We start from the raw sequence: 25262 nt of genomic DNA, 5'->3' as shown, positions 1-25262 counted from the left end.
ACGAAGTCTGTGATCTGGCTTGCCCGGCTCATTTGAATGACACTCTATCTCATCTATGGCATCTTCTTTTCCATTTGTATATGGCTGAACACCTTCGCTTCTACACTCTGTTGGTCTTGGCATTCTGCAGCCAGGATTCGAAATGTCAGATTGGACCAGAGCCGTCAATTTCACTTTCTCTTGGCGGACTTAAAAAAGTAGCCTCTCAAACACAGCTCCCATCTTAAGCAAAAGGAAGCCCAAAGTCAAAGGTGTCCCCTTGTCAACCTAGGGCACCATCCCTCTCCTGTAACAGAAAATGTTACCCTTTTCTCTTCTATCAGAGATTTATGTCTTTGTGCTCTGTGGGCAGAGACAGACCCCAAAGCAGAAAAGACGCCACAATCAAGAGCAAGAGTGCCTTTAGTAAAAGGTCAGGAAAACAAACAGGGCAGCCTTCGAGGATCCTCAGGTCACATTTGTCCCTGACCTTCCAGAATGACCCTCCCAGTGTGATAGCTGGGATAGGTTTTTTGATTGAGATAAAGATAGTCAACCTATAGAAGCCAGGGCATATAAAACAGTCAGGTCTTTGGAAATGTTATAAAAAGTATGTTGAAAGGAGGAACTCCTGGATGAAAAGAGGATCTGATGGATGTCAAGAGCCTAAAGAAGTGCTGGAGAGGAAGTATCCAGCCTGGTCCAAAAGAGGGGGCCACCTGAAGGAGAGGGCAGTGATTCAGCAGGCCTGATGAAAACACCTCTTGAGAACACCTGACTGTTAGTCCCAATCCTGGATTCATCAAACAAACTTCTACTTTTAATTACATTTTCCAGTGACTCTGATACCAGTCAGTTGCCAGAAAACAGCAGAACACGTATGAGGGTCTGTGTGGCAAGGACATGTCCTGGAATAAGTTGGAAAGTTTAACATTCTGGTACATGTTGCTCTCCTGTGTTTCCCAAGAGCATGATCATAAGTGCTGTTAGTGTGACTTTCCAACTCACTGGACTAAGACGAGATACACAGCCATGATTCCCGCCCCTCACCCCATCCCACCACCAAAGGGCAGTAACTTCCACAGGTCCGGGTGGGAATGCCATGCCTGCCTGGCTGGTTTTAACTCAAAGTTCAGTGTTCAGTTCATGCTCTGTCAAAATCCAGGGCCCACAGGATGTAGGGAGGTAATCTTGCTTCCATCCAACAGGGCATTTCCCACCTGAGTCCCTTTCCTCAAAATCAGAGAAGCCACAATCCCTGGGACGCCATGTGCAAAGCCACACATTGGGAAGACACTGTATTTTCTGCCACACAAACATTCCCACTGACCTCAAGGCCAGGAGACCTTATCCAGAAAAAAGATCGCAAGACAAATATGGATGTCTATTTTGATCCTATCCTCCCACCTATAGCTCAACAGCCTCAAAGCTACACACTGGACCTCTGACTACCTGCTGATGACGTCAACACTCTGCGTGACACTCAAGGCCCCCACAATCCACAACACTTACGTCATGCACCCCACACTCTGCCTACTTGCTAATCCCCAAATGTGTGTGGGGCTTTGTGCCTTTGCTCATGCTTTCCTTGCCCTTCCCCTTCAACTCCCACCAGCCCAAATCCTACCTACCTATCCTCTGGTCCAGTTCACGAAATACCTCCACCATGAAGGTGTCTCTAGACCTGAATTGTCCAGTAAGGCAGTCACTGGCTGCATGTGCTATTTAAATTAAATAAAAATAATTCAGTTCCTTAGCTGCACCCACCACATTCCAAGTATCCAAGAGCCACTTGGGGTCAGGGGCTCCTGTACTGGATAGCAGAGATTTTAGAACACTTCCATCACTGAAGAAGGTTCTACTGGACAATACGGCTCTAGGTCCTCAGCAGTCTCTTCCCCCACTGGAAGTTGTCCTGTCCCTCCTCCTCCTCCTCCGTGCTCCCATAGCACTGGGTAATCCTCCCTTTGCACCTGCCAGTCTTCGCCCACACTAAGGTGATTGTGTACTAAGCTTTCTCCTCCATGAGATTAAAAATCCCTGGAGGGCAGCGACTGGATCTTATTCAGCTTCCTATGGAAGCAGTGTGGGCCAGAACTCCTTGCACCTTGGAGAGGATTAAAACAGTGTTTGCTGAGCTGAAACCAACGTTGTCTCAAGAGCCTCACCTGGAATCTGCTGCCCACATTCCCAGTGGGGAACAGATACTTTCCATAGCATAATTCTAAAGGTGCTAAGAGGTCCAGGTCTAGGATACCCCAAAGAGGCGAGAATCTGTTTTCCTATTCCCCTGCAGTCCACATGGAAGTTGCAAGCAAATGACCAGGACTGGGCTGCTGGCAGTGAAGCTAAAAATAGCGACAAGCCAACCGCAAGGAGTTGGCAGGACTTGTTGCTAGGGAGACCAGTCGCAGAGAGAGCAACTAAGCAGGGAGAAAGTGTCAGACCTGCCCAGGGAGAGCAGAGGCCATGGTGGGGGCGACTCCAAGTTGACAGGGGTCCAAGGCTCCCACCTAGAGATGTTCTGCCTTCTGGCAGCTCCTGACTAATGCTTTAAGTGGGGCAAATGTTTCCCCTGTCCCTCAGTAATGCATCTCCATGGAAACCACCATGACTGGGGTGAAGTACCAGCCCCTGGAAGGAAGGCCTCTGCCTAGAGCTGGTTGTTATGGCAACATCCCCCCTTTCGGTCATTCTCTCTCTCCTGGCTTCTCCTGTGGGGGAAAGGTGGGGGCCTGGACTGGGCTTAGCCAGCAGGACCGGGAAATACCGGCTTTCCAACAGGAGTAACCTGCAAGGGGATCTTCAGACGCTCCTGGGAACCCAGAAAGGCCAGCCAGTCCTCAGCACAGGGCAGAGCTTCCCTTTCTTTCCATGAGGGCCTCACAGATCATCTTGCCAGGAAAATCCTAAACTCACTCAGGTTTAAATGTGTCAGGATCACCCAAGGAGGTTTTAAAAAATACAGATTCCTGCGCTTTCCTGTGGAGATCAGCAGGCTTGGGGTAGGGCCCAGGACTCTATTATAAACACTCCCTAGGTAATTCTGATACTGGCCAGGTATGGAAACCCCTAATGGCCCTGGCTGTCTGTTACAATGAGGAAACTGAGGCCCAGAGGGTTGGAGCCCACCCACAGGGTCAGAGCCTTTAACTGATGAGGAAGTGATCCGGAGAGAGGAAGTGCAGGCAGAAGGAGATGCAGAGGGAAGCTCTCTCAATGCACATGTCTGAGGTGAAGCCCCATCTCCTGGGCCTTTCCCTCCAGCTCCCCCTTCAAGCCAGAACATGCTGTTGTCTGATACTGGGTTGTACTTTAAAACCACGCCTATCCACAAGCTGTCCTCTATGGCAGAAAGTGTCAGGCAATGCAGCTGAGCGGTCTGGTTCCCAGAATGGTGGCAGCCCAGGCAGATGATTTGGGCTGAAAGAGAAATTCATCCTCTTTCGGAGGAAAAAGCAAAAGGGTCACCATGGCAACCTGCAGTGTGCTGGGTGGCTGAGCCCTGTGCCAGAATCCCAAACTTGGGCCCAGGAGAGGTGCAGCACTGAGGCAAACACCATGGGTCAGGGAACCCCACCCACCTTGCAGGTGCTCTCCCTGGCAGCGCACCTCTTGCCCTGGCTGAAACACCCCCAACGCTAGGGTCCAGGAGCACCAGGCATCCCAAGAGCCTGAAAGAGCCAGGATGGGGGAGCACACTGAGGAGGCAGAGGACATGGTGGAGGAGCTGGGCCTCCACCTTTCTGTGACTCACAGCCTGAGTGTGTGCCCGAGACCCATCACACATGGAACTGCAGCCCTTATTCAAGTCAGCGTGCAGTGAGATAGTAAATGGTGTGGCTGAGATGATCTCTCCTCTTGCAGAAGGGAATTCGGGAGGCTGGGATCAGCAAAGGCAGTAAGACTCAAGGGCGGGAGGTGGCAAACTAGGAAGTGGACATCCTCCCAGGTTTCCCACAGGGATGGCCAGATCTCTGGGGGTATCTGCAATTGCATCTGCTTCCTGCCAGTGAAGGGAGGGGGAGAAGCACAGGCACAGCTGCCTGCCTATCTGTTCGGGACGGGAGCTGCCTGGCGCCTGTCCTAGGATCCGCTCAGATAAATTCTGATCCAGAGAGCAAAATGACCCCTCACTTCATCTCTCCCCACCTCTACCCCAAGCAGCCCTTACTCCTCCCCAGCCCTGCCCCCCCTCCCGCCCTCTGCCACTGCTCCACTTCCTAATGGCGTGTGCGTGGAAGCCAGAACTTGCCAGACCTGCCCTAGGCTTCCGGAACGTCAGCTGCTACCTCATTCCTCGCTGTGCCTGTCTGCCTTCTCCCTCCCCGTGGCTCTGGGCCTGCTCGACCCAGGGAAGGCTTCTCCACAAACCCCACTCTCCCTCATGGTCACGTTCATCCCCCAGCCGGGAGCTGGGGGGGGGGCACTGGTCCTCCAGGGAGTGAGGAGGGTGCAGGAGGGGCAGGGAGCAGGGGTGGAAGTGAGGGTGCTGGAGGTCCCCAGACCTCACTGGCTCGTGACCCAGAAAATCAACAGGAGTGCCTGTGAAGGCTGAGACTGATCAGGGGATCACAGTTGAGGATGAGACCTATAAATGCCTAGCTTCTTTGGATCAGCCTAATGGGACCACAACTATCTGCTCAATATTACAGATAAGATCAAAGGAAGTCAGGAGGGCGGAACATCTGAGAGGTGGAAAGAACCTTATGACAAGTTTGCTTGAGGACATATCGATGTTGTCGCTTTTCTTTAGAAACCTGACCCTCGAGAGGTGTTAACTTCATACTTGAGGAGGGATGTGGGTCAAAAGGCACCCCGTAAACCCCAACAGCCTGGGCTGCTCTTCCTTCCCCTCCTCCACCCTGGCATTGGGCTCCAGGGGTCAAAGGGTGGGCCTCGGGGACCACCATTCAGATTCAGGCATGCAGACCCTCTCAAGTTTCAGGGTCCAAAGAGAAGACTCAGGAGGAGCTCAGCCTATGAGCAGTGGGGTAAACTAGGCTGAAAGCAGCAGGAACGCCTATCATCTCCATCCCAAAGGAAAAATTTGAATTCCTGTACCAAGTCTTTTCCGGCCTCTCATCCCACCCATGTTTGGAAACAGTTCCCTGGCTCTGCCTGCATTAGAGCCTGTCCTTCCTCGACTCGGTACTGAACCTTAGAATCAATGACCCGGAGAAGCAGCTGGGCCACGGCCTTTGGTAATGACTCCAAATCGGGGGCCCAGGGGTGGCAATTACAACAAAACTCCCAGGTGATTCCAATGTGCAGCGAGACCTCTGATGAGGGTGATAGGGTGGTCGTGATACAATAAACGCATCTTTGGGGGTATCTCCCGTGCCAGATTTAGTGTACTTTGAATCACCCAAAGCTTGAGTATTCTCAAAGTTTTCACAAGCCCCAGAATCAGCTGGGCACCTGGCTAGAAAATCAGATTTCTTGGGAACCGACCCACGGATTCTGCCCACACTGGTTCAGAATGGGGCCTGGGAATGTGCCTTTTTAGTGTACTGCCCAGGTGACTGTATGGGAGTAGGACACAAACCCACCGTTTAAGAAACACTGAATTCTCATAGGATCTTTGGTATGTATAAAGCATGTGCAGCTCAATTTTAGTTTTGGGGGGGGGGGTTTTGCTGCACAAAGTTGCCTTTCAAACTGCATCTAGATTCAAATATACAAGAGAGTAAACTGTTTTATCCCTATTTTTACTTAATCCATTTGAGACGGAAGTGAACCATGAATATATTTATACTGCCCGCCCTCGTTGCCTGAAGATGAACATGTAGTCTGTGAAGGGTTATGAGAATGGCAAGTCAGGAAAATAGTGAAATTCACACACACACACACACACACACACGCGCGCGCGCGTGCGTGCAGTTGGCAGGGAGTGTTGAGAGGTAGGAACAGGGTAGCCAGAGACTTGATGCGCATTAGAAAGAGCTTCACAGGTGAAAAGCGGGGCTTAGTGGGCCTGCAGTCAGTTCCAGAACTCCTTTCTGAGTCTGTCCTGATTACCAGCTGCTCCCAGACACTGCAAGTCTCAGTCCCTCCCTGTCCTGGTCCTTCCAGAGCAGGGCTGCTCTCCAGGGCTTGGCTCTTCCCTCCTTGCTCTCCAGCCTGCACTTGCCCTCCTCAGCAGTTGTGGGTTGATGACACCTCGGGAGCTGCCTGCTAACCCTCTCCCCATGGACAGCCACCCTGCTGGCTTCTCAAAAGCAGCTTGTCTAAAACCTAAATCAAAAGTCCACCCCCTTCTAAAAAAGGTAGGCAGAGAATTCTAAGAGATACACACACACTAACCAATGAAGGAAAAACATGGAGAAATCGAACTTTATTAACATAAAAAGCTCTGGCTCATCAAAATATATACATTCTTAAGATAAAAAGTCCATACCACCTTGCTGCCCCAAACCTGCTTTTCCTCCATGATTCTCTAGTTCAGGTAATGATACCCTCCCCCACTCCCCAAAGAACTGGCCGGTTTCTTCTCCCTTCCCTCCAACCAGAGACAAGTTCTATCAATTCTGTCCAGCCCGATTCCAATTACCTGGACCCTCAAAGCCAAATGTAGCACCCTCCTAACCAGTCCTGCTTCTAAACTTCCCCTCTCCAGGCCCTTTATTATGATGCTACCAGGGTTGTCTTCCTAATAGACACCCCCCAGTGCTCTCTCATTCCAGCTCCCTACTGCACAAGGAAGCCTACATTTCTCACTATGACAAGAAGGCCTTTGACGATCTGACCATCTTCCTCTGTGATTTTATCTCTTTTTACACTTTCTCCCCTACTCCCACCACACACTAGTGACCAGACCTCTTGCTGTTCCCTAAACCACCCAGAAGCTTCATGCGTCTTTCTCTTTCTCTTCAGTGGTTCCTTTCCCTAAAAAGTCTTCCTTATTTATTGATCCCTATTGGAAGTCTCAAAGGACTCCTCCTCCAGGAAGCTTTCCAGGAGTTCCCAGAAGTTCTCTGGCCCTTGTTCATGCTCACCAGACTCGGGGCCAGAACTGCAGCACGAGCCCTATGCCCCACTGACAGTGAGGCTCGTGGTGAGCGCTCTGTACACTCCTACTGCCCCACGGGGCCATGTGTGCCTTGGCACAGTGTCCGTTTGTCTCCTCCAGGGCCAGCACAGCGCTGTGTGTATTTAGTAAGCACTGAATTCAAGTCTGTTAACTCCTACATTACTGTATTGGCTCCTTCACAGAGTCACAGAGTCCAAACCTACCACCCAATGCCTGAACATCCCAGGGACATTTTTTTTTTTTTAGATTTTATTTATTTACTTTTAGAGAGAGGGGAAGAGAGGGAGAAAGAGAAGGAAAGAAACATCTCTCAGTTGGTTGCCTCTCAGAGGCCCCTAAGTGGGAACCTGGCCTGTAACTCAGGCATGTGCCCTGACCGGTAATCAAACCAGCAACCCTTTGGTTCAAAGGCCAGAGCTCAATCCACTGATCCATACCAGCCAGGGCCCAGGGACCTCTTTGCCAAATGGTCTGGTTTTTAAAGCAAAGCAGAGAAAACAGCACCACCATATCTTTTCCATTGTCTGCCTCCTAGAAGGTGCTATGAGAATGCTTCTAAAAGTTGAACTAAGTATGCAAGAAATCTTGAGGCACTCTGGACTCCAAACTCCTAGAGAATTTTTTGGATCACCTACCTTAGGATCTCCCTCAACGCCCTTCCCCATAGTCCTGGTCAGGCAAACTCCTATTTCTGTGCAGGATCTGCACGATGTCCCTTCTTTGGCAAGCTTCCCCGAGGTCCTGGGCAGGGCTAGTCAGTTACTCCCCAGGCCCCATTCCTCATATTTCTGTAATAGCCCTTACTGGATTCAGCAGCATAATTTATTCACTCACCCAGGGGAGGGGGGCATCCCAGAGTGGGATTCTGATTTCCCTTTAAATTTGTTTCCTTAGTGTCCAGAAAATGTTGAAACACAGGAGACACCCAGATACTTCTGGTGTTATCTTAAAGCCTGAGCACACAGTATTTGCTCAGTTAGGGTTCAAAAACTTTCTGAAATAATGAACCAGTGATTGTATGATTAATGGGAAAAAAAAAAAGGAGCGGTAATGAGCAGATAGCAGATCTAGGCAGATCTTTGGTGACCAAAGCCACGGGAAGCTGTGCAACATCACCTCCTTAGAGGTGAATCCAAGCCCCACCCTCGTGCCAAAACCTAGGGTCTAAAGATGAGCTTCATGCTCCACCTTTCTGCTCCAGGCAAAAAATGACAGAGGAGGAAATGGGGACAGTAGGGAAGAGGAAAGGAACACTAGACTCTAACACCGAACGTGTGAATTTTATTCAAGTTTTTTTAAAAGAATCCTTATAAGGATGCTTTATGTATGTGCCTCTAGAAGAGGCATTTATGTGAGTCTGAGAATGCACTCAAATATTTAATTCAGAATTTATGGACAAGGCAGTAAAGGGGCCAAGGGGACCTGCAGACCATGATTCCAGTCCTCCTCCCCCAAATTATGAAATTCTAGAATCTCTGAGGTTTTCTAGTCTATATCTGTTACATTACTAATGAGAAAACTAAAGTCCTGAGAGGAGCCTTGCATGGATCAGGGGCAGAAGCTGAGACCAGAACCCAGGCCTCCTGACTCATTCCAATGCTCTTCTAATCCAATCTTACAATGTCAAACACACGGTCATGAGAAAACAGCAATTCAATGGCAAGGTCTCAGGACCACATGAGTGGAGCAGGGGGACGAGTCCTGAGGGCTTATAAGGACCCAAACCTGGCACAGATGGAGCGGCTGAAGAGGAGGGGAGGAGAGGCAGCTGGTGGGAGGGCTGGGCCAGCTCCACGCCTCTCTTTCAACCCCATACTTCAATTTGAGGAGAAGCCAAGACTGCACACCAGGAAGACTCGGTTCTAGTTGAGCCATTTGGATGCAAACAAAAGCAGCACGAGATCTGGAGGCCAGTTCTGCCCATGCGACCTCTCCACGAGGATGTCCGTGTGGCTCTTACCTACTTACCTAGGGGACTCTTAGTTTTCTAACAGTAAAATGGGGATACCAATAGTTCATATAGTAACTCTGGACCATGTACTTGTCAAACAAGAATTTTACAATTTAATGATACGCATGCTGGCCTTTATTCAAGGGAGAACAATCCACAGATTGGGGGACTATAGTGCCCCACAAGCAGTGGGCCGTCTTCCCAAGCATTAGAAGAGGCAAGGCGGAAACAGCACAGGATTGGGTAGGAAGTCGGGGATTTCCTTATAAGGCCAGCGGGTCTTATTTTCTAGAGAGTAAGGTAAGGTAGCTAAAGCTGAGTTGGAGGATTGTGATTGGTGGATGTTAGGTTTCCTTGACAGGTGTTTCCCATAAGTGCAGGCTGACTTGGGTTTAGATTTGTGACATGAGCTGGGGCCACTGGGGTGGCTTCCATTTTGTGGGGCCCGAAATATGAATTAACTTTACCATAGTTTAGGATTACTGTATGGTGAAAAGTAGTGCTCTTGGCACAATGCCTGGCATGCAGTAGGTGCTCGGTAAAGGCCCTCCCCTCTGGCCTAGTTCAGGCTTTGCTGTGGCCAGCTGACGGATCCTGGGTGAGTGACAACCACCCTCCCCGCCACTTGCTTTCTCACCACCAAAAAATGGGGGTTGTTCTAAGAGCCTTTCTCTCTTAGATGAAGTGATCACTCCAGTGGGCAAACAGCCCACCCACTTAAGAGACAATGGGGAACCTCTGTGATGACAATGTCACAGCCTCTCCGAAAGGCCGGCAGCCCTGGAAGTCACAACTGATTACAGGCTGTCACGGGAGTACCTTTAAAACGTGTTCAGCCTTTTGGTAAAGTATACTGTCACCTCCGCTCCAAATGGCATCATCTCTTTGAAGGCTGATGTTATTTTTGAGGCCACTCTGCAAGAGTTCAGGTTTTCATTAGTTTATATATGGTGAGTACATGCAGAATGTTTGCCGGTCAAAATATCCTAAAGTTGCTACTTTACAATATTTTGCTAGTACTTTGGTTTTAGTCCTTAATGGTCTCCTTTATGTTGCCATTTCTCAAGTCTCCTATGCTAAAGCCCAGGAGATCACACTTAATTCACCTGTTTCCAGAGGCCCCAGCACAATGCTCCCTACTTAGTAGGTGCATAGTGATGGCTTATTAAATGGAATAGAGCGCAGCAGGAGATGACCCTCTGGACAGTCACAGGCTGTTCTTCCCAGGGCAGACAGGAAGCAGTCTGTTGAGACTGCAGGGTTATAAAAGCAAGAGGAAGCAACATTTGCTCGGCTCACAGAAGCAGAAGCAGCAGCAGCAGCAGCAGCAGCAACACAGCAGCACAAATGGCAAATAAACATATGAAAAGATGTCCAACCTCACTTATTATTTGGGAAATGCCAATTAAAATCATAACAAGATACCATTTTCCCCAACCATTAGATTAGCAAAATATTGATGTTGGCAAAGGTGGGAGTCTTCTCATACCCTGTTTGCAGGAGCATAAATTCGTGCTGCCCTTTTTGGAGGGCAATTTGGCAGATTTTATAAAATGCAAAATACATGCTGCCTTCGACCCAGTATTCCTCTTTCTAGAGAAACACAGATGTACAAAGAGGCATAACCAAGGATGTTTACTGTTGCAATACTTATGCAGTAAAACACTGTAAACAACACAAATGCCCAAGAAGAAAATGGTTAAATAAAATCCTGGTAATCCATATGGTGGAATATAACAGTAATTATGTGGCTAGATTGCCCAGACTTATTGTAAGTGAAAAATCAAGCTGTAAAATGAAACTACGGTGTGGTTCCACTTAAATAAAAAAGGAAACGAAAAGGAAACTGTGAAGCAAAATTATATATTTACACACGCACATAGATGAACAGAAAAATCATGTCATGTATACATCAAACTGATAATATCAGGTACTGCTGATGGAGTAATTAAAATAGGGGGAGAGGGGTTTTTACAATAAAAATGTATCTGTGTAAAACTTATATAATTAATTAATTTTATTTTTTTAATTTAAAAAAGATTTAATTTATTTTTTAGAGAGAAGAGAAGGGAGGGAGAAAGAAACAACGATGTGTTGCCTCTCGCATAACCCCAACCGGGGACCTGGCCTGAGACCCAGATATGTACTCGGACTGGGAATTGAACCAGCAGCCTTTTGGTTTGCAGGCCAGCGCTCAACCCACTGAGCCACACCAACCAGGGCTATAATTTTAATTTATTTTAAAACATGATTGAGCTGCTATTATATGCTAGGCCTGTGCTAGGAGCTCTAAATGTTATGCATTATCTTATTAAGCCAGACAACTCTGAGATTAGAATTATTTATTCATTCAGCAAATCTTCACCTAGTTCCTCTGAATGCCAGCCCTGGGGACAGAGGTATTCAGAGTGCCAGCACCGAACAATCTCGGGATGGGTAGAAGCAGAAAACAAACTGGTGAGTGCCGTTCTCATGGAAATGAGATATGCCTGGGAGAACAGAGCACAGTCCAGTCTACCCACAGTGGAGGGACCTCAGTTTGGCAAGGTTCAGTGATGCCTGAACCTTGGAAAGAGACCGAGTCAGCATTTGAACTCACCTCCAAAGGCACCCTTCCCTTCAGGAATGTGAAGTATTGCTACCTGCTGGGCAGCCTTCGGGAAGGGAAGGGAAGATTGGGTCTGAGTGTTGAGGGATGGGAGAGAAGAGACTATCATATTTGGACCACAGAGTATTTGTTATCATCATTATTTTTAAAAACAGATTTCTTTAATATATTGATTTTAGAGAGAGAGAAAGTGAGGAAGGGAAGGAGTGAGAGAGAAAGACTGAAACATCAGTTTGTTGCTCTACCCATCCACGCACCCATTGGCTGATTCCTGCACGTGCCTTAACGGGGAATCGAATCACAACCCTGGCTCATTGGGACGATGTTCCAACCAACCGATCTACTGACCAGGGCTGTGTTATCATCACTATTTAATATGAATTAAGCCTCTAATTAAAGTGTAAGAATGCATGAGTTCCTCCCTTCAGGTTGAGAGTCAGGAAAGAGACCTGATCCTTGATCAGCAGGACATGGTATCCTTCCTCGCCTTGAAGTAATTTAGAATCGGGCTGGAGGGGAGAGATCACTGAGAGAGCCGTAACATCACCGGGCTATAGCTGAGTCCTAAAACCCTAAGTACAGAGGTGGAGTCCACAGCCCCTCCCTCTGGCTGATGGCTGTTCCAGCTGCTTGGCTGGGCCACTGCACCCCTCTGCCTCACAGTGTTGAGTACCAATGAAGTAATACACATGAGAAGACTTCCTAAACCCAGAGCACTTTCTTGGGTCCTTTTGTTCTGATAATTAGGAGAAAGAGGGTCCCAGGACTTGCCTTCCTTTGGGAGGAAGAATTGCCTGTCTCTGCCCTCCCTACCACTGGAGCCTGGGCCAGTTCTCCGAGGCCAGGGAAGTCTCTCCTGGGTTCAAGCACAGCAAAGGCCCAATGGGAACAGCAGGAGCGCAGGGGGAAGAAGAGTCCAGGCACCACCTTACCTGTGGAGGCTGCCCTTGGGCCTAAAGTTATTCTCCAGGTACACCTGCCAGCACCCCTGGAAACCAAGGGCCGAGCTCCCTGAGAAGGGATACCACATTCACCAACCTCCCAACTGTTTAGCAACCAACAGGTGTTCATTGAGCCTATTCTCCCTGCCAAATACCAGGTTGGGTACAATGGGAGAAAACATGATTCACACATTAAATAGTGAAAAAATACTCTATGAAACTGAGTGCTAAGTCCAACATTATCAGTAAGGGCTACAGGAGTGCAGGGAAGGGAAGCCGTGTAGACTAGAGAAATCCTGGAGAGCTCCCTGGAGGAGGCAGTGGATCTTGAACTTAACCCTGAAGAGTGGATAGGGAAAGCACAGCATGAAAAAAGGCAAAGCAGAGGGAAGGAGCATGGCAATTATAAAGGGGAGGCTGGCCCCGCATATTAGAGAATGGCAATGAAGTGGGATGGGGTGATTGTGGAGATCACAGTGAGGGTTGAAGTCTAGAGGAAAAGCCAGAGGATCTCTGATGTGATAGGGGAGACAATAGGGAGCCACATTCTATATGATTAAAGCAGTTTGATCCTTAAAAGAATTAGTAAAGAGGTGCAGAGAATAGGAGCTGGGACAGACAGAAGACAACAGCTTCCCAGCCCCAGCAGGAATTCCTACTTCTGCCTCAGGGAAGGAAGAAATGCCCCATTTTCCTCATCCACTTATTTAAAATTTCATTCATTTGTGATACTCTATGTTTTCTTAAATTTGTGGGGGTGGTGGGCAGAAAAGACTGGGAAGGCAGGCAATCTCAGATGGACAGAAAAGTAAAGAGAAGCGCTCACTTAATAACTGTGCTCTGACTGAGAAGGGTGGTCCCTGGAAAAGGAAATTAGGCAGATGTGGATGTTTTGGGGCAAGAAGGCCCCACAGGGAAGGTGCAAGTGCAGGCTAGTCTGGCGGGAGCCCCAGAGCGGGGCACACAATCCCCACCCACCTTCCTGCTGCTTTCAGCCCCTTATTCCCGTGTTCCACCCCCGCAAACTTCCATTCCTGAACAGGCCATGCTATCTCGTGCCCCAGAACATTTGCACATATTGTACACCTCTTCCTGCAATGCCCTTCCTCTCCCGTCCATAAATTCCAATTGGTCCCTTAAAAGCCAAAAGCCACTTCTTCCTGATGTATGGATGACCCCCCGCAGAATGAGCCTAAGTCCCTCCCTGGCTGGTCTGGTGTGACTCAGTGGGTTGAGTGCTGGCCTCTGAACTGAAAGGTCACCAGTTTGATTCCCAGTCAGGGCCATGCCTGGGTTGTAGGCCAGGTCCCCATCTGGGGGCATGCAAGGGGCAACCAGTTGATATTTCTCTCATACATTAATGTTTCTCTCCCTCTCCTCCCTGCCTTCCCCTCATTCTATAATGGGACAGCTAAGAGTCCTCTAGGCTTCCAGCAGCCCCAGTGCCCTACACTGCATTCAGATTGGGGCACTCTGGGTATCAGCTCAGAAACAGTGCCCTACAGGAACTTTTAAAGAGCAGGTGTCTTATTCTGAGGTCAGGAAATGCTGGCTGGACCTTCATGGGACATTGCCTGGGAAACAATGGCGGGTGGGGGGGTGCCTTTTGGGGGTTAGGGGTGGGGAAGAAGTAGAGGCCAGAGGTTTAAGATTTTCTAGAAAAGCTTTTGATGATTGTTGAAGCTGGGTGATAGGCTCATGGGGGTTCATTATACTACTCTCTCTACTTTTGTAGGTGTTAGAAAAGGTTCACAATAAACAAGTCTTTTTAAATTTTAGTAGAAAACTTAAAATTGAGAAAATGTATCTGTTATCTTAATTTTTCCAGCAAGTTAGAAAAGAATCTCTTTTTTATTTACTTTGAAAGATTTTATTTATTTTTTAAAGAGAATGGAAGGGCGGGAGAAAGAGTAAGAGAAACACCAATTGGCTGCCTCTCGCACCCCAAACCCCCCGACCCCACCCCCCCACCAGTGACCTGGCCCACAACCCAGACATGTGCCCTACCGAGAGTCAAACCAGAGACCTTGCAGTTCGCAGTTTGATGCTCAATCCACTCAGCCACACCAGCCAGGGCAGGTTTCCTTCTTTATTGCAAGTGAGGGCAAGGCTCCATGCTGCTTCTTCAAGGGGGCAGTTTGAGGACTACAGAATTTCTAGAAGCTTTTGTAGGTCCAAAAGCCCTTCTGTCTAGCTTAGACCCCAAGGCTAAGGAAGAGCAGAAACAGTGCCATGCACAACAAGGGCTTAAACGGCAAAGCCCCTCCCGTGGTTCCAGTGGGTCAGGAGTGGGGCAATTGATGAGACTGGGAGAACAGTCCCAGCTCCCAATTTCCAAACCAAAAGATCACACTTACTGCTCAGGGTCAAGTCCCTCTCTCCTCCTAGACTTGGCCTGGCTGCCCCCTTTCTAGGCTCTACCAGAAAAGTAATCTCTGCCTTTCCGGATCCTGAAAGTACTGGGAACAATCAAGTCGCCAAACCCCCACCCTGTTTTGAACTTTCTCTAGAGCAAACCCCCAGAAACAATGTACTGAGGATAATGCCTTCCTTTGCAGGCCTGGGGTAAAGACAAGTGAGAGTGACAGTGAAATGCCCCAGGTGGTGGCAATTCACAGCATTTCACATTTCCGCTCCCTCCTGGTGTGGGTAGTTCAACGTTCTCTCCACTAATCAAACATATAGGAGGGCAGCCCCTTCCTTGGTGGTCTGGTCTTCCCCTGGCCTTTCCTTCTCCACTGCCTCCCCTCCTCTCCCTGCTGAAGCCCTCCGTGGGCTGGCTCCTGTCCACCTCACGACCCCCACCACAGCTTCCCTTAGAAAAGCCACCCGCTACCTCCAGCTTGTCAGATGCAATGGGTGCGTCTCAACAAATTCAGCTTCCGCAGGGCTGGGTGGCCACACTCCCTGGGAAACCTACTCTCTGAGACCCCACTCTTCCCCTGGCTTCCTCCCAGGCCCCTGCTCTGTCCCTACTGCCTGCCATTCCTGCTCCCCATGAGCGCCATAAACACAGGAGTTTCTGTAAATGCAATCCTGGAACTTGGTTTCCGGCTGCCGCAGCTCCGCCCCACAACACCGCCCGCTGTGAGCGCATCGGTTTCCCTGGACTTAAGCACCAGGTTCTGCTCTTGACTCCCTTCCCTCCTTTGTGTCTGCGATGCACACCTTCCTCTGCCCAGACTCCAGGCACCTCAGCATCTCAACTGCAACTCTTCATTCCAAAACCTGTTGTTCCCAGTCTTCCCCATCTGAGGACATGACTTGACCATCACCCGCATTCAGGCCAGACCCTTGGGGACCATCCTTGAGCCCTTCCAGGCCCTCCCCTGCACGCCTCCCATCCATCAGCATACCCTACTGATTCTATCTCCAACATCCATCTGGGATCTGTCCCGAGTCTCCACTGCTGCCGCTTCAACCCACTTCAAATCATTCCTCTGCACAGAAGCCATCAATGGCATCCCAGGGGACTTAGAATTAAACCAGCTCTTGGCTGCCACCTGGGAGGCCCCATACGACTGACCAGACCCATGCTATCTCCCAGCCTGGGCTGGCTCCCCTTTCCTCCTTCCTAATTTCACTCTGGGAAAATTGGTCTTTCCTTCAGCCAAACAAGCCAGGGTCTGGCTTGTGCTGTTTCCCCTGCCTCAAATATTCTCTCCCACCCTGTTCCTGCAGAGCCAGCTTTTTGGTTCCTTTAGGTCTCAACTTAAATACCACTTCGTTCAAGAAGGCCCTGCTGACCACCCCACCCAGAGCAGGCCTCTGTTATCCTGTTTCAGCCCCTGTCTACTGGTTCTGTCTGTCTCCCCCACTAGAATGTTAACTCCATGAGGGCAGGAATAATGTACGCACAGAGGCCAGCACACCACCTGATACTCAGTAAGTGTTCAATAAACATTTGTTGAAAGAACAAAGGGAGCAGTCACTGCCTAGGGATTAAGCAGTCCCCTGAGTTGGGGAGAGGTTAACCTGAAGGAAGCTGACGCCAGCCTCAGGGGGCGGTGGAAGCTAACTTCTGCTTTTCCAGTACTGGGGCACCAGCTGGGGCCCAGGCCAGAAGGCACCTCACCTCCCTTTTCCAGCGTGCCAGCCACTCGTCCCGCTTGCGCTTGCTGATGTAGTAGGGGTCCCCCGCCTGGAAGGTGAGCCGCGGCATGGGCCGCTGGCGGAGGCTGGACTCCCAGCCCAGGCCACCCCGAAGCCGGCCCCGGGAGCCCTAGGACAGAGACAACAGAGACAGACTGGCATTAAGGTGGGCACTGAGAGCCCCGCTGCAGAGTTTGTCCCTCATGGAGGGAGGCAGAGGGGGCACTCACCTCGGAAGGAAAGGATACAAGAGCTCTGACTCCTGGCCAGAGATGTGAACCCCGCAGGGCTGGGCAAACCCCTGCCTGGGCTGGGGACTGAGGTATTGGGGTCAGGGAACAGGCGGACATAAACCAGGATGGAAAGGGCTTGGTCTTGAAGGGGGACTACCTGGCTGCCTTGGGGGACCTCCAACCTCTGCACCCACTTCTCTCCTCCTCACAGAGAGGGATGTGTAAAGAAGGGGCCCGGCGCCACCTCAGGCACCCTCACACACACTCGCCACAGGTGGTCAGAGCAGTGGCCTTCTAGAATTGGGATCCGCAGAGCCCCTGGGGTTGAGGGAAACACTTGCCTCCATTTTCATGGTTTCGATGTTGGTCTCCTTCTGCTCTTTGCCTGTGGAGAGGGAAGAACAAAGGGACTGTCGGCAGAGTTACAGGAGTGGCTCAGAGGCCCCACCTTGTGCCTGGGGTGCCTGCCATGGGGACAGGGGTCCTCCAACCACTCAGGTGTTCCTGTGTCAAACCGGACGGCCCATGAGGTACCAGGCGCCACGCTGGCCCCGAGGGCTCAGAGCAGGGCCAGAGCAGAGAAGGGCCTGGGCAGGGCTGGAGGCCCAAATCCAGGCAACAAACCAGGGCTGTGGTTTCAGGCCCACAGACCGTCCTGGGCACACAGAAGGGATCATTTGTTGTAGAAACAGCCCTACTCAGTTCCTCCCAGTCAACAGAACAGAGCTCCCTTTCCAGGGAAGGGCCAGACTGCATAGCCTCCGCTGGCCCTGGGATGGAACATTTGCTTCTATGTGGGGGGCCCTGGGGTGGGGGGAACGATGGGGTACAGGGCCAGACTCTGGTGGAGCAACTTCTTTTCTATGAGACTCAGTTTCCTCATCTGGAAAACAGAGATGCTGGAGATAATTTCTAATATCCTACTCTGCAGTTCTCAAACTATGGTTCCATTATCATTATCTGCCTTTGTACCCCATTCCCCATCCCGTTCTCAGGTTCCTGAGGTCAGCCTTTATTCTGGAAGACTTGGGTTGCGATAGTCTCGATGAGACCTCTGTAACCTCTCCTAGCCTGTTTCCTCACTGAATTAAGGTAGAAAACCCTTCTAAAATCTTTACATTTTGGGGAACATTGAACGCCTAGAGTAGGGCTTAGCATATAGTAGGTGCTCAATAAAAGTTAAGTTTTGTTCCCCTTCCCTAAGGCAGCAGTACCCTGCTCCTCTTCCCTGCAATTCCTCATCTGCCTCCTGACTCCAGTTCCCCGAGGGGAGGCTACCCTAGGGGCAGAAGTGCCCCCCCCCCCAGCTCTGTCTTTAGGAGATTGTTATCCTCCCCTTGTCCTTGCTCCTGGTCCCAAGCTGGAAGGCAGCCACATTCCTTCCTAATATCCCTGTCCTACCCTGGTCCTCTAAGGGTGCTCACCACCCAGATGCCAGGTCCCACTCCCAGCACGACCCGCAGGGGGTGTGGACGGGCCCTGGCTGGGGTCTGCGTTAATTATGCCTTCCTGGGCTTCCTACAGGTCAGGGGGCATTGAGCCCTCCTCCTACTTGAGCCCCAGAGGTCCTTTCTCTGAAGCCAAGAGTACTGAGTGTGGGCCCAAAGGCCGGAAGGCCACTAAGGCTGGTTCATGGTAGCTGGGTGGGGGGAGGAGGGGGAGGCCAGAGGCGGAGGGGGACACAGAGAGCCAAAAACGGAAAAAACAGCCCCTACTTCATCTCCTGGCTCAGAAGCGGAAACCAGCCACAGCACTGAAGGCCTCTGAATCCTCAGCGCCCAGAGGATGTTTCTTTCCCCTCCCTCTCACCAGACAACATGTGGGCACTTGCCTGCGGGCAGGAGCCAGGGTAGTTCTGGGGTGGGGGGAGCAGGACGGCGGGGGCCAGCATCTACAGGGGCCGGGGTGCCTGCGCGCGGGGACTCCCGCGACTGCATGTGGGTGCACCGCACCGCAGAGTCGAGCTGGCTGTGGAGGGGCGGAGGGACGAGAGGGAGGAAGCGCGCGTGTCGGTTGCGGGGCGCGCGGTACTTGCTGACGCTTTGTACACGACAGACCTTTTAAGGTCTCACCCAGACTATCTCTGTCTCTAACAACATGTTTCCTTTAGGCCCTCTCATCTTTCCACTGCCCACTCCCCAACATTTCCTCAGGCCCCTAGAGCGGGGCGCCCCATCCGGCAAGCCGGAGCCCCCCCTCTTCCCCGGAGTGTGAGGCTTCTTTCTGACCTGCGCATTCTGCCCAGCGAGGCTTTGCGCTACCAGGAGGGGGCGCCCACCCTCGGATCTGACTGCACCCGAGGACCTCAAACGTTTCCTACACGGGACCCTCCGTGACATTTGATCTATGGGAAATCACGAATTCATTCAAATGAAAGCAAATCAGCTGCTGAAGGAAAGAAATTGCAAGGGTGATGGAGTACTCCAACAGCCCCTAGAGTTTGCTGATGGGGAAACTGAGGCACGGGGAGTGGCGTGACTGACTACCAGAGGTGGGACTACACCAACTTGATGTACCCCCTTTCTTAGTGCCTGGCCTCATGATCCCCAAAACTGAATTACTTTTCCTTATGCAGTTTCTAACTGCCTTCTCGCTGGCATTTTCTCTCTGACAGAGTCTGCGCATGCCCAGTTGGGTAATATTACACACACTTGAGCAAGCCCAACAGCAGACTGGGCTGCCTCAGAATGCTGCACTTGTCCTGAGTCAAGGAGGGTCAGCTGCTCTCTCAACACTTCCTCTGCAGTCGGTCCATCTGCTCCTGGCCCAGACCCAGGGTCACAGGCCGGGCCAGGTGGCTGTGTGCCTTCCAGGGTGGCCCTGGCAGGCTTGGCCATGACCCTAGAGCGTCTCAGGTCCTAGAGGCAGTGGAGGCCAGGGTACTTCTAACGCTTACCTGTTGGTCTGGGATGATACTCAGCAGGGTGCCAACCCAAATCCCCTTTAAAAGGAACCTAACGCTCAATGACAGGGCAGGGCCAGGCTTGCCCCAGAAGGCAGTCACTAGCCCAATGCTGGGTGCTCAGGATGAGGAAGGAGGAGCTCTAATCTGGTCCTTTACTAGTTGTATCACCGTGGGTAGGTAACTGAACTCTCTGAACCCTCTATCTCCCCATCTGAAAAATGGGGATGAAAGAGTCTTTCTTGCATGACCATACAGATTAAAGAATAAATACATAGAGAGCAGGGCTTCTCACTTGAATATGCATTGAAATCATGAGGATCTTGTTAACATGTAGATCCTGACTCCATAGGTCTAGGTTGGGGCCTGGGAGTCTGCATTCCTGACTTCTCAGGTGATGCCAGGTGTACCATTTGGAGTGTGAGGATACAGAGCACTCAACACAGCCAAGGAAAGGAAGCCACTCTACCATCGTTACTGTTAGCATCATGATGGCATTAGTGCAGGGAGTGCAGGGGCCTTCTTAAGGCCACCGTCTGCCTGTCCAGGTGGCTCTCACCCCGATGACTCATCATCTCCTCAGTTCCTCCATCTTTCTCCTGGCTGTCCTCTCAGGATCTGGGCTCCCACATGCACCCAGGAGGGTGCTCAGGCCACAGGAGCTCTGCCTCAGAGCCCTCCCTTTTTCCTGCATGGGACCAAGTGAGAGGGCTTCCAGGAGAGACAGAAGGAGTGCCCTGAAAAGCAGCCCCCGAACGAGGGGAACTGAAAGGAGAACGCAGCCCAGTCCCTTCCTCCTGGGGGCCTTAGTCTCCTTCCTCCTCGGAACCAAGCAGCTGAGTGTGTACTCTCTGGCCTCCAGGAGGCCGCTGGCCACCCCGCTAGGTAACACCTCACCAGTCTCAGCGTCGGGCAGTTCACAGCGGCCTTCAGGGGCCCCACCAGTTATAACCCCTGCTGCGGCCACACAGGAGTGCTGAGGCTGAAGTTTAGAGAGCAAGGAAACTCAGAGCAGTTTCACCCCCCCATGCTCAGCACTGAGATTCTGAGGAAGAGTCTTCCGATGCAGAAGTCGCCCTTGAACCATCTCCCCCCTTTCCCCTCGTGCCCCCAGTGTTTGTCCGCCTCTCCATGTCTGCTGCCACCTCGCCACCTCGCTCAGCAGAGCCACCCTCTTTCCCTCTGTGCCTGCAGCAGCTCCTCAGCACGCGTCCCACCTCCCGGCCATTCCAGGACCCAGAGGGCAAACTGATCTTTCTAGGATGTAAAAAGCATGTTATGTCAGCCCCTGGGAGGGGGCCTCAGCCGTGGCCCTGTCTGCTCTCCCGTCACCTCACCCCTGTCTCCCCTGCTCTCCACTGCAGCCTTGGGGGTTCCTGTGAGGCCTCTGATGCCCGCTTCCCTCCCACCTGGGAGCCCTCAGACCTGGTCTCACTCCCTCCCTGCACACCCCCCCTCACCTGGTGAAGCCTCGCTCCTCCTTCAGCTGAGGTCCTGTTATAGTTCCTCATAGAATCATGTTTATTTTCCCTTAGACAACTTATCTCTCTGTATAATCAGGCCCTTTTCAGTGCAGCTTTCTCATTAATGGCCGTCTCTCCAGAGGACTGTGAGGTCCTTGAGGGCAAGAACTAGGTTTTTGTTCATGAGGGTTTCTCTAGAGTGTGGCACAGACCAAAGGGGTGCTTAATAAATATCTGTTGACTGATTGAAAAAGGAACTCCTGAGAACAAACGGAAATGGAGACAGGGAAATCTCAAACCGAAAGCAAACCCTCAAGGTGAAAAGCTGCCTTGGAGCTCTGGTTCCATCCTGCCAGCCAGAAAGGACTGCCCGGGTCTTGAGCAGGAGCTGGGTGCCAGGGGTGGTGGGCTCCCAGGAACCTGGGCCTCAGCCAAGATCTCCCGGGACCAGCACGTTTGGTGGGAAAGGCTGATGGGTTCTGCTCTTGCACACCTGGCCTTTTTAACAGGAGGACAGTAGCCATTCCCTTTTCTCCCTCTGTTTTACTCCATTCAGGTCCCTGAACACTCCCACCAACGTCAGACTGCATCCCAGGAGGCACTTGGGTGAGGCTAGGAGCTGGGGCCAGCCCTCCCAAACTCCATTGCAGAATAAAGGGAAGAGTGCAAGGGCACACTGCCTCTGAGGCCAGAGACTGGGACCGACTGAATCCTGGATCTGCCACTTATGGATTTGCAGTCCCTGAGCAAGTCACTTCATCTCACCAAGCCTCAGTTTTTTTTCCACCTTAAAATGGGGATAATAATTCCTCTGGAAGAAGATTGTTTGGAGGAGTAAAACAATGAACACAGAGTACCTCAGAAAACTCTCTGCACATAGCAGGAGCATCATAAATATCAGTTGAATAATAAAAGATATTTAAAAATAAAATTGGAAATCTCTTTCCTGGAAAGGCTCTCAATCCTGCAGGAATGTTAGGTTTGGATCCATGCAAAATGAGTTATGCCAATTAATCAATTTACTCATTCCACCATACACACTTGGAAGGAAGACTTTTCGAAATTAACATGCACATATGCAAAACAACCTGGCAGGGCCCTGGGAGGATCAAATGTGATAATGTATGAGAAAGCGCCATGTAAACTGTGAAGCCCTGTACAAATGCTAGTTGTGCTCATTACTAACATGTATACAGTTCGGTTGGCCCTGAAATCACTGGCTTAACCTGAAAGAGAAAAGTGGGCAACTTTCCAGGACTCCAAGGCTAGGCCAACAAGTCCCCGGAGGAAGAAGTGGCCTGGGCTGGGCAATGCACTGGCCACTGCCCCTCCCCCAGCCCAGTCTGTCACAACCAGAGTTTCATCCAGTCATGTAAACTGTGGTGGGCTCAGGACATCTGGGCTGGGGAAGGCTCACTGGGCTTTAAATCCCCACAAGGGCACAGGCTGCCCTTGAGCACCCAGGCCAGGGGCTACACATACAGCAATCCCTAAAAGCTACAGGTCTCATTGAAGGGTAAGCAGGCCAGGTAGGGGTTGAGGGAAACTGGGGTGCACAACCAGCCTGGGGGGACCCTAGGGGGTGATGGGACAGCCAACACCCCAGTCCAGCAACCGTTGGCATTCTGCAAACCCTGTGTTACCAGATTTAGCTTTTCTTATTTTTTCAAGAGAAGCCAAAACTCTGATTTTGATGAGAAATGTCTTGATTTTTAAATATTGGCAACTAATATTTTTAAATGTTTAAAATACTACATGGGCCAAATAAAACCTGTGTGCAGGCCACATCCAGCTGGTAGCCTCCAGGGCACAGCCTGGGCAAGGAGACCTTCAACTACCAGGCCCAGCCTGTGCCTCCAGGGACTAGCTAGGTACCAAGTCTCCAATCCCCAGGTGAGCCCAAAAGAGGCTGCCCCTTTAGCCCAGGACTCACCCTCTTCTGCGGAGGCTCCTCGGCCATCCTTGGGGGTGCAGCAGCCATTCTCCACAGCTCGGGAGGCTTCAGGCGGGGTCTCGGCTGCACCCTCTCCCTCTGCTGGGGCCCCGCCCTTCTGCCCCCCAGCAGGGCTCCCCTCCTCTGGCTGGGGCTCACTCCGCTTCTCCAAGTCCCCATTGGGTAACAGCTCTGAGGGGCCTGAGTCCTGGGCCATGGATGGGGACTTGGAGGTCACTGCAGGGTCCTTCGGCATGTCACTGCTCTCCACCTGGAAAGATGAAGAAACAACACAGGATAGGGTCAGACCAGTGGCCTTAGCCTCTTTTGGATCCCTGACCTCTGAAATGCTAGTGAAAGTCACGCACTCTCTGTCCACACCATTTAAAAAAAAAAAAAGATTTTATCTATTTATTTTTTAGAGAGAAGGGAAGGCAGAGAGAAAGAGAGGGAGAGAAACATCAAGGTGTCGCTGTCTCTCACACACCCCCAATAAGGGACCCGGCCCACAACCCAGGCATGTGCCCCAAATGAGAATTGAACCGGCAACCCTTCGGCTCACAGGCCAGTGTTCAATCCACCAAGCTGCATCAGCCAGGGCCAGATAATTTTGTTCACATAAATGTTCATGCAATTTTGCATGACATTCATACACTCACAATTTTGCTTTGTTTCATGGGGTTCACAGGACTGACCCCCTTAGGACCAGGGTCCATAGACTCCTGTTTAAGAAACTGGAGAAGAAAATAGCCAGACTTGCCAGCCTGGTTCCACAGCCCATGTTGCACCTCCACACACACACTCCCTGAGCTGACACAGCGCCCTCCAGCCTTCTGCAGCCCTTGTTAAAAACAAATGCTTCCCACGATATCCCTACTTCTAATCAGGACCCCTCCTCAGAAGATTCCGATCTGACTTCTGTGCCAAAGCCCTTCCAGCTTTCCCAAGGCCTAAACCCTGTCATGAGCTTCCGGAACTGCCAGAGAGGGAGAGTTTTCAGTGGGGTCCCCCATAGAAGCATTCCTCTGGGCCCCAAAGCCCAGAACTGTTCTTTCCCTCCACTTTGGCTCTCATGGGTTCTCCCTGGTGCTCAGAGCCCAGGAGAGCCAAGGCCTCAGTGAACAATTTGCAGTCTGTATAGCATGCCCTCCCTAGCATGTGGTCCCAGGTTCCCCCTCGCGAGTCTAAGAACTGAAGTTGCTACAAGAATCACATCCAGAGTAATCATTGGATCAAAAGAACCTATGCACCGCTATGTTCCTAGCAGTGCTATTCACAATGGCCAAGTGCTGGAAACAGCCTAAATGCCCATCAGTGGATGAGTGAATCAAAAAACTGTGATACATTTACACAGTGGAATACTACGCAGCAGAAAGAATGAAGGAACTCCTGCCATTTGAGACAACATGGATGGAACTGGAGAGTATTATGCTTAGTGAAATAAGCCAGGCAGCGAAAGATAAATACCATGTGATCTCACCTAATACAGAAACATAATGAACAAAACTAACAAGCGAGCAAAACAGAACCAGGGGCATGTAAACAAGGAACAGACTGACAGTGACTGGGTTGGGGGGGTAAGGGGGAGAAAGAAGGGGAAGGTTCTATTCAAGGAACTAGTATAAATGACCCATGGACGTGGACAACAGGATGGGGAATGACTGGAAGAGGGAAGAGGTGGGTGGGACAGGGGAGAGAAATTTGGGGGGAGGAGTGATACAACTGTAATAGAAAAACAATTTTTAAAAATGTAATTATAACCATCCTTCATAAGTGTCACTGCACAGTGAGCAAAGGTCCTTCTCCCCCACTTCCCTTTTAGAGCCGCTCGCCCTCCCCTGGAGGCTCTCAGAGAATTTTGTGATTTGCTCGAGGTCATACACTTGGTGAGGACAGAACCAGCTCTGGAGAGCACTCTGTCCTTGGCCATCTGGTGGCAAGTAGGCTGGGATATCTCAGAAGGAATGGAGGTGTTCTCTTGGGGCTGAAGAGGCAAGTGCCCCCTGTGCTCAGCTCTGCCAAGGCCACGGGCACCAGGCTGCCCTCCGCAACCCTGCCTGCTGGCTTCATTTGCATAACGCCCACCCTGAGAAGGCCAGGAGGCATCATGCTGCCCGCCTGCTGCCT

General features: G+C 51.0%; 1 protein-coding gene across 1 annotated transcript in view; it reads right to left on the bottom strand.

The window, feature by feature from the left end:
* DNMT3A (DNA methyltransferase 3 alpha) overlaps positions 1 to 25262 on the bottom strand; it is a 71533-nt gene that overhangs the window by 19571 nt on the left and 26700 nt on the right. The window contains exons 3-5 of the mRNA XM_090281092.1: positions 23136 to 23406; positions 17179 to 17222; positions 16588 to 16734 (exon numbers count right to left, since the gene is read on the bottom strand). Coding sequence (XP_090137218.1) covers positions 16588 to 16734; positions 17179 to 17222; positions 23136 to 23406 — 462 coding nt within the window. The remainder of the gene's footprint in view (positions 1 to 16587; positions 16735 to 17178; positions 17223 to 23135; positions 23407 to 25262) is intronic.

This window comes from Furipterus horrens, unplaced genomic scaffold (assembly GCF_987537825.1).
Source record: "Furipterus horrens unplaced genomic scaffold, mFurHor1.1.pri manual_scaffold_6, whole genome shotgun sequence".
Lineage (NCBI taxonomy): Eukaryota > Metazoa > Chordata > Mammalia > Chiroptera > Furipteridae > Furipterus > Furipterus horrens.
The sequence above is the reverse complement of the archived record's forward strand: the minus strand, read 5'-3'. Positions and strand labels throughout refer to the sequence as shown.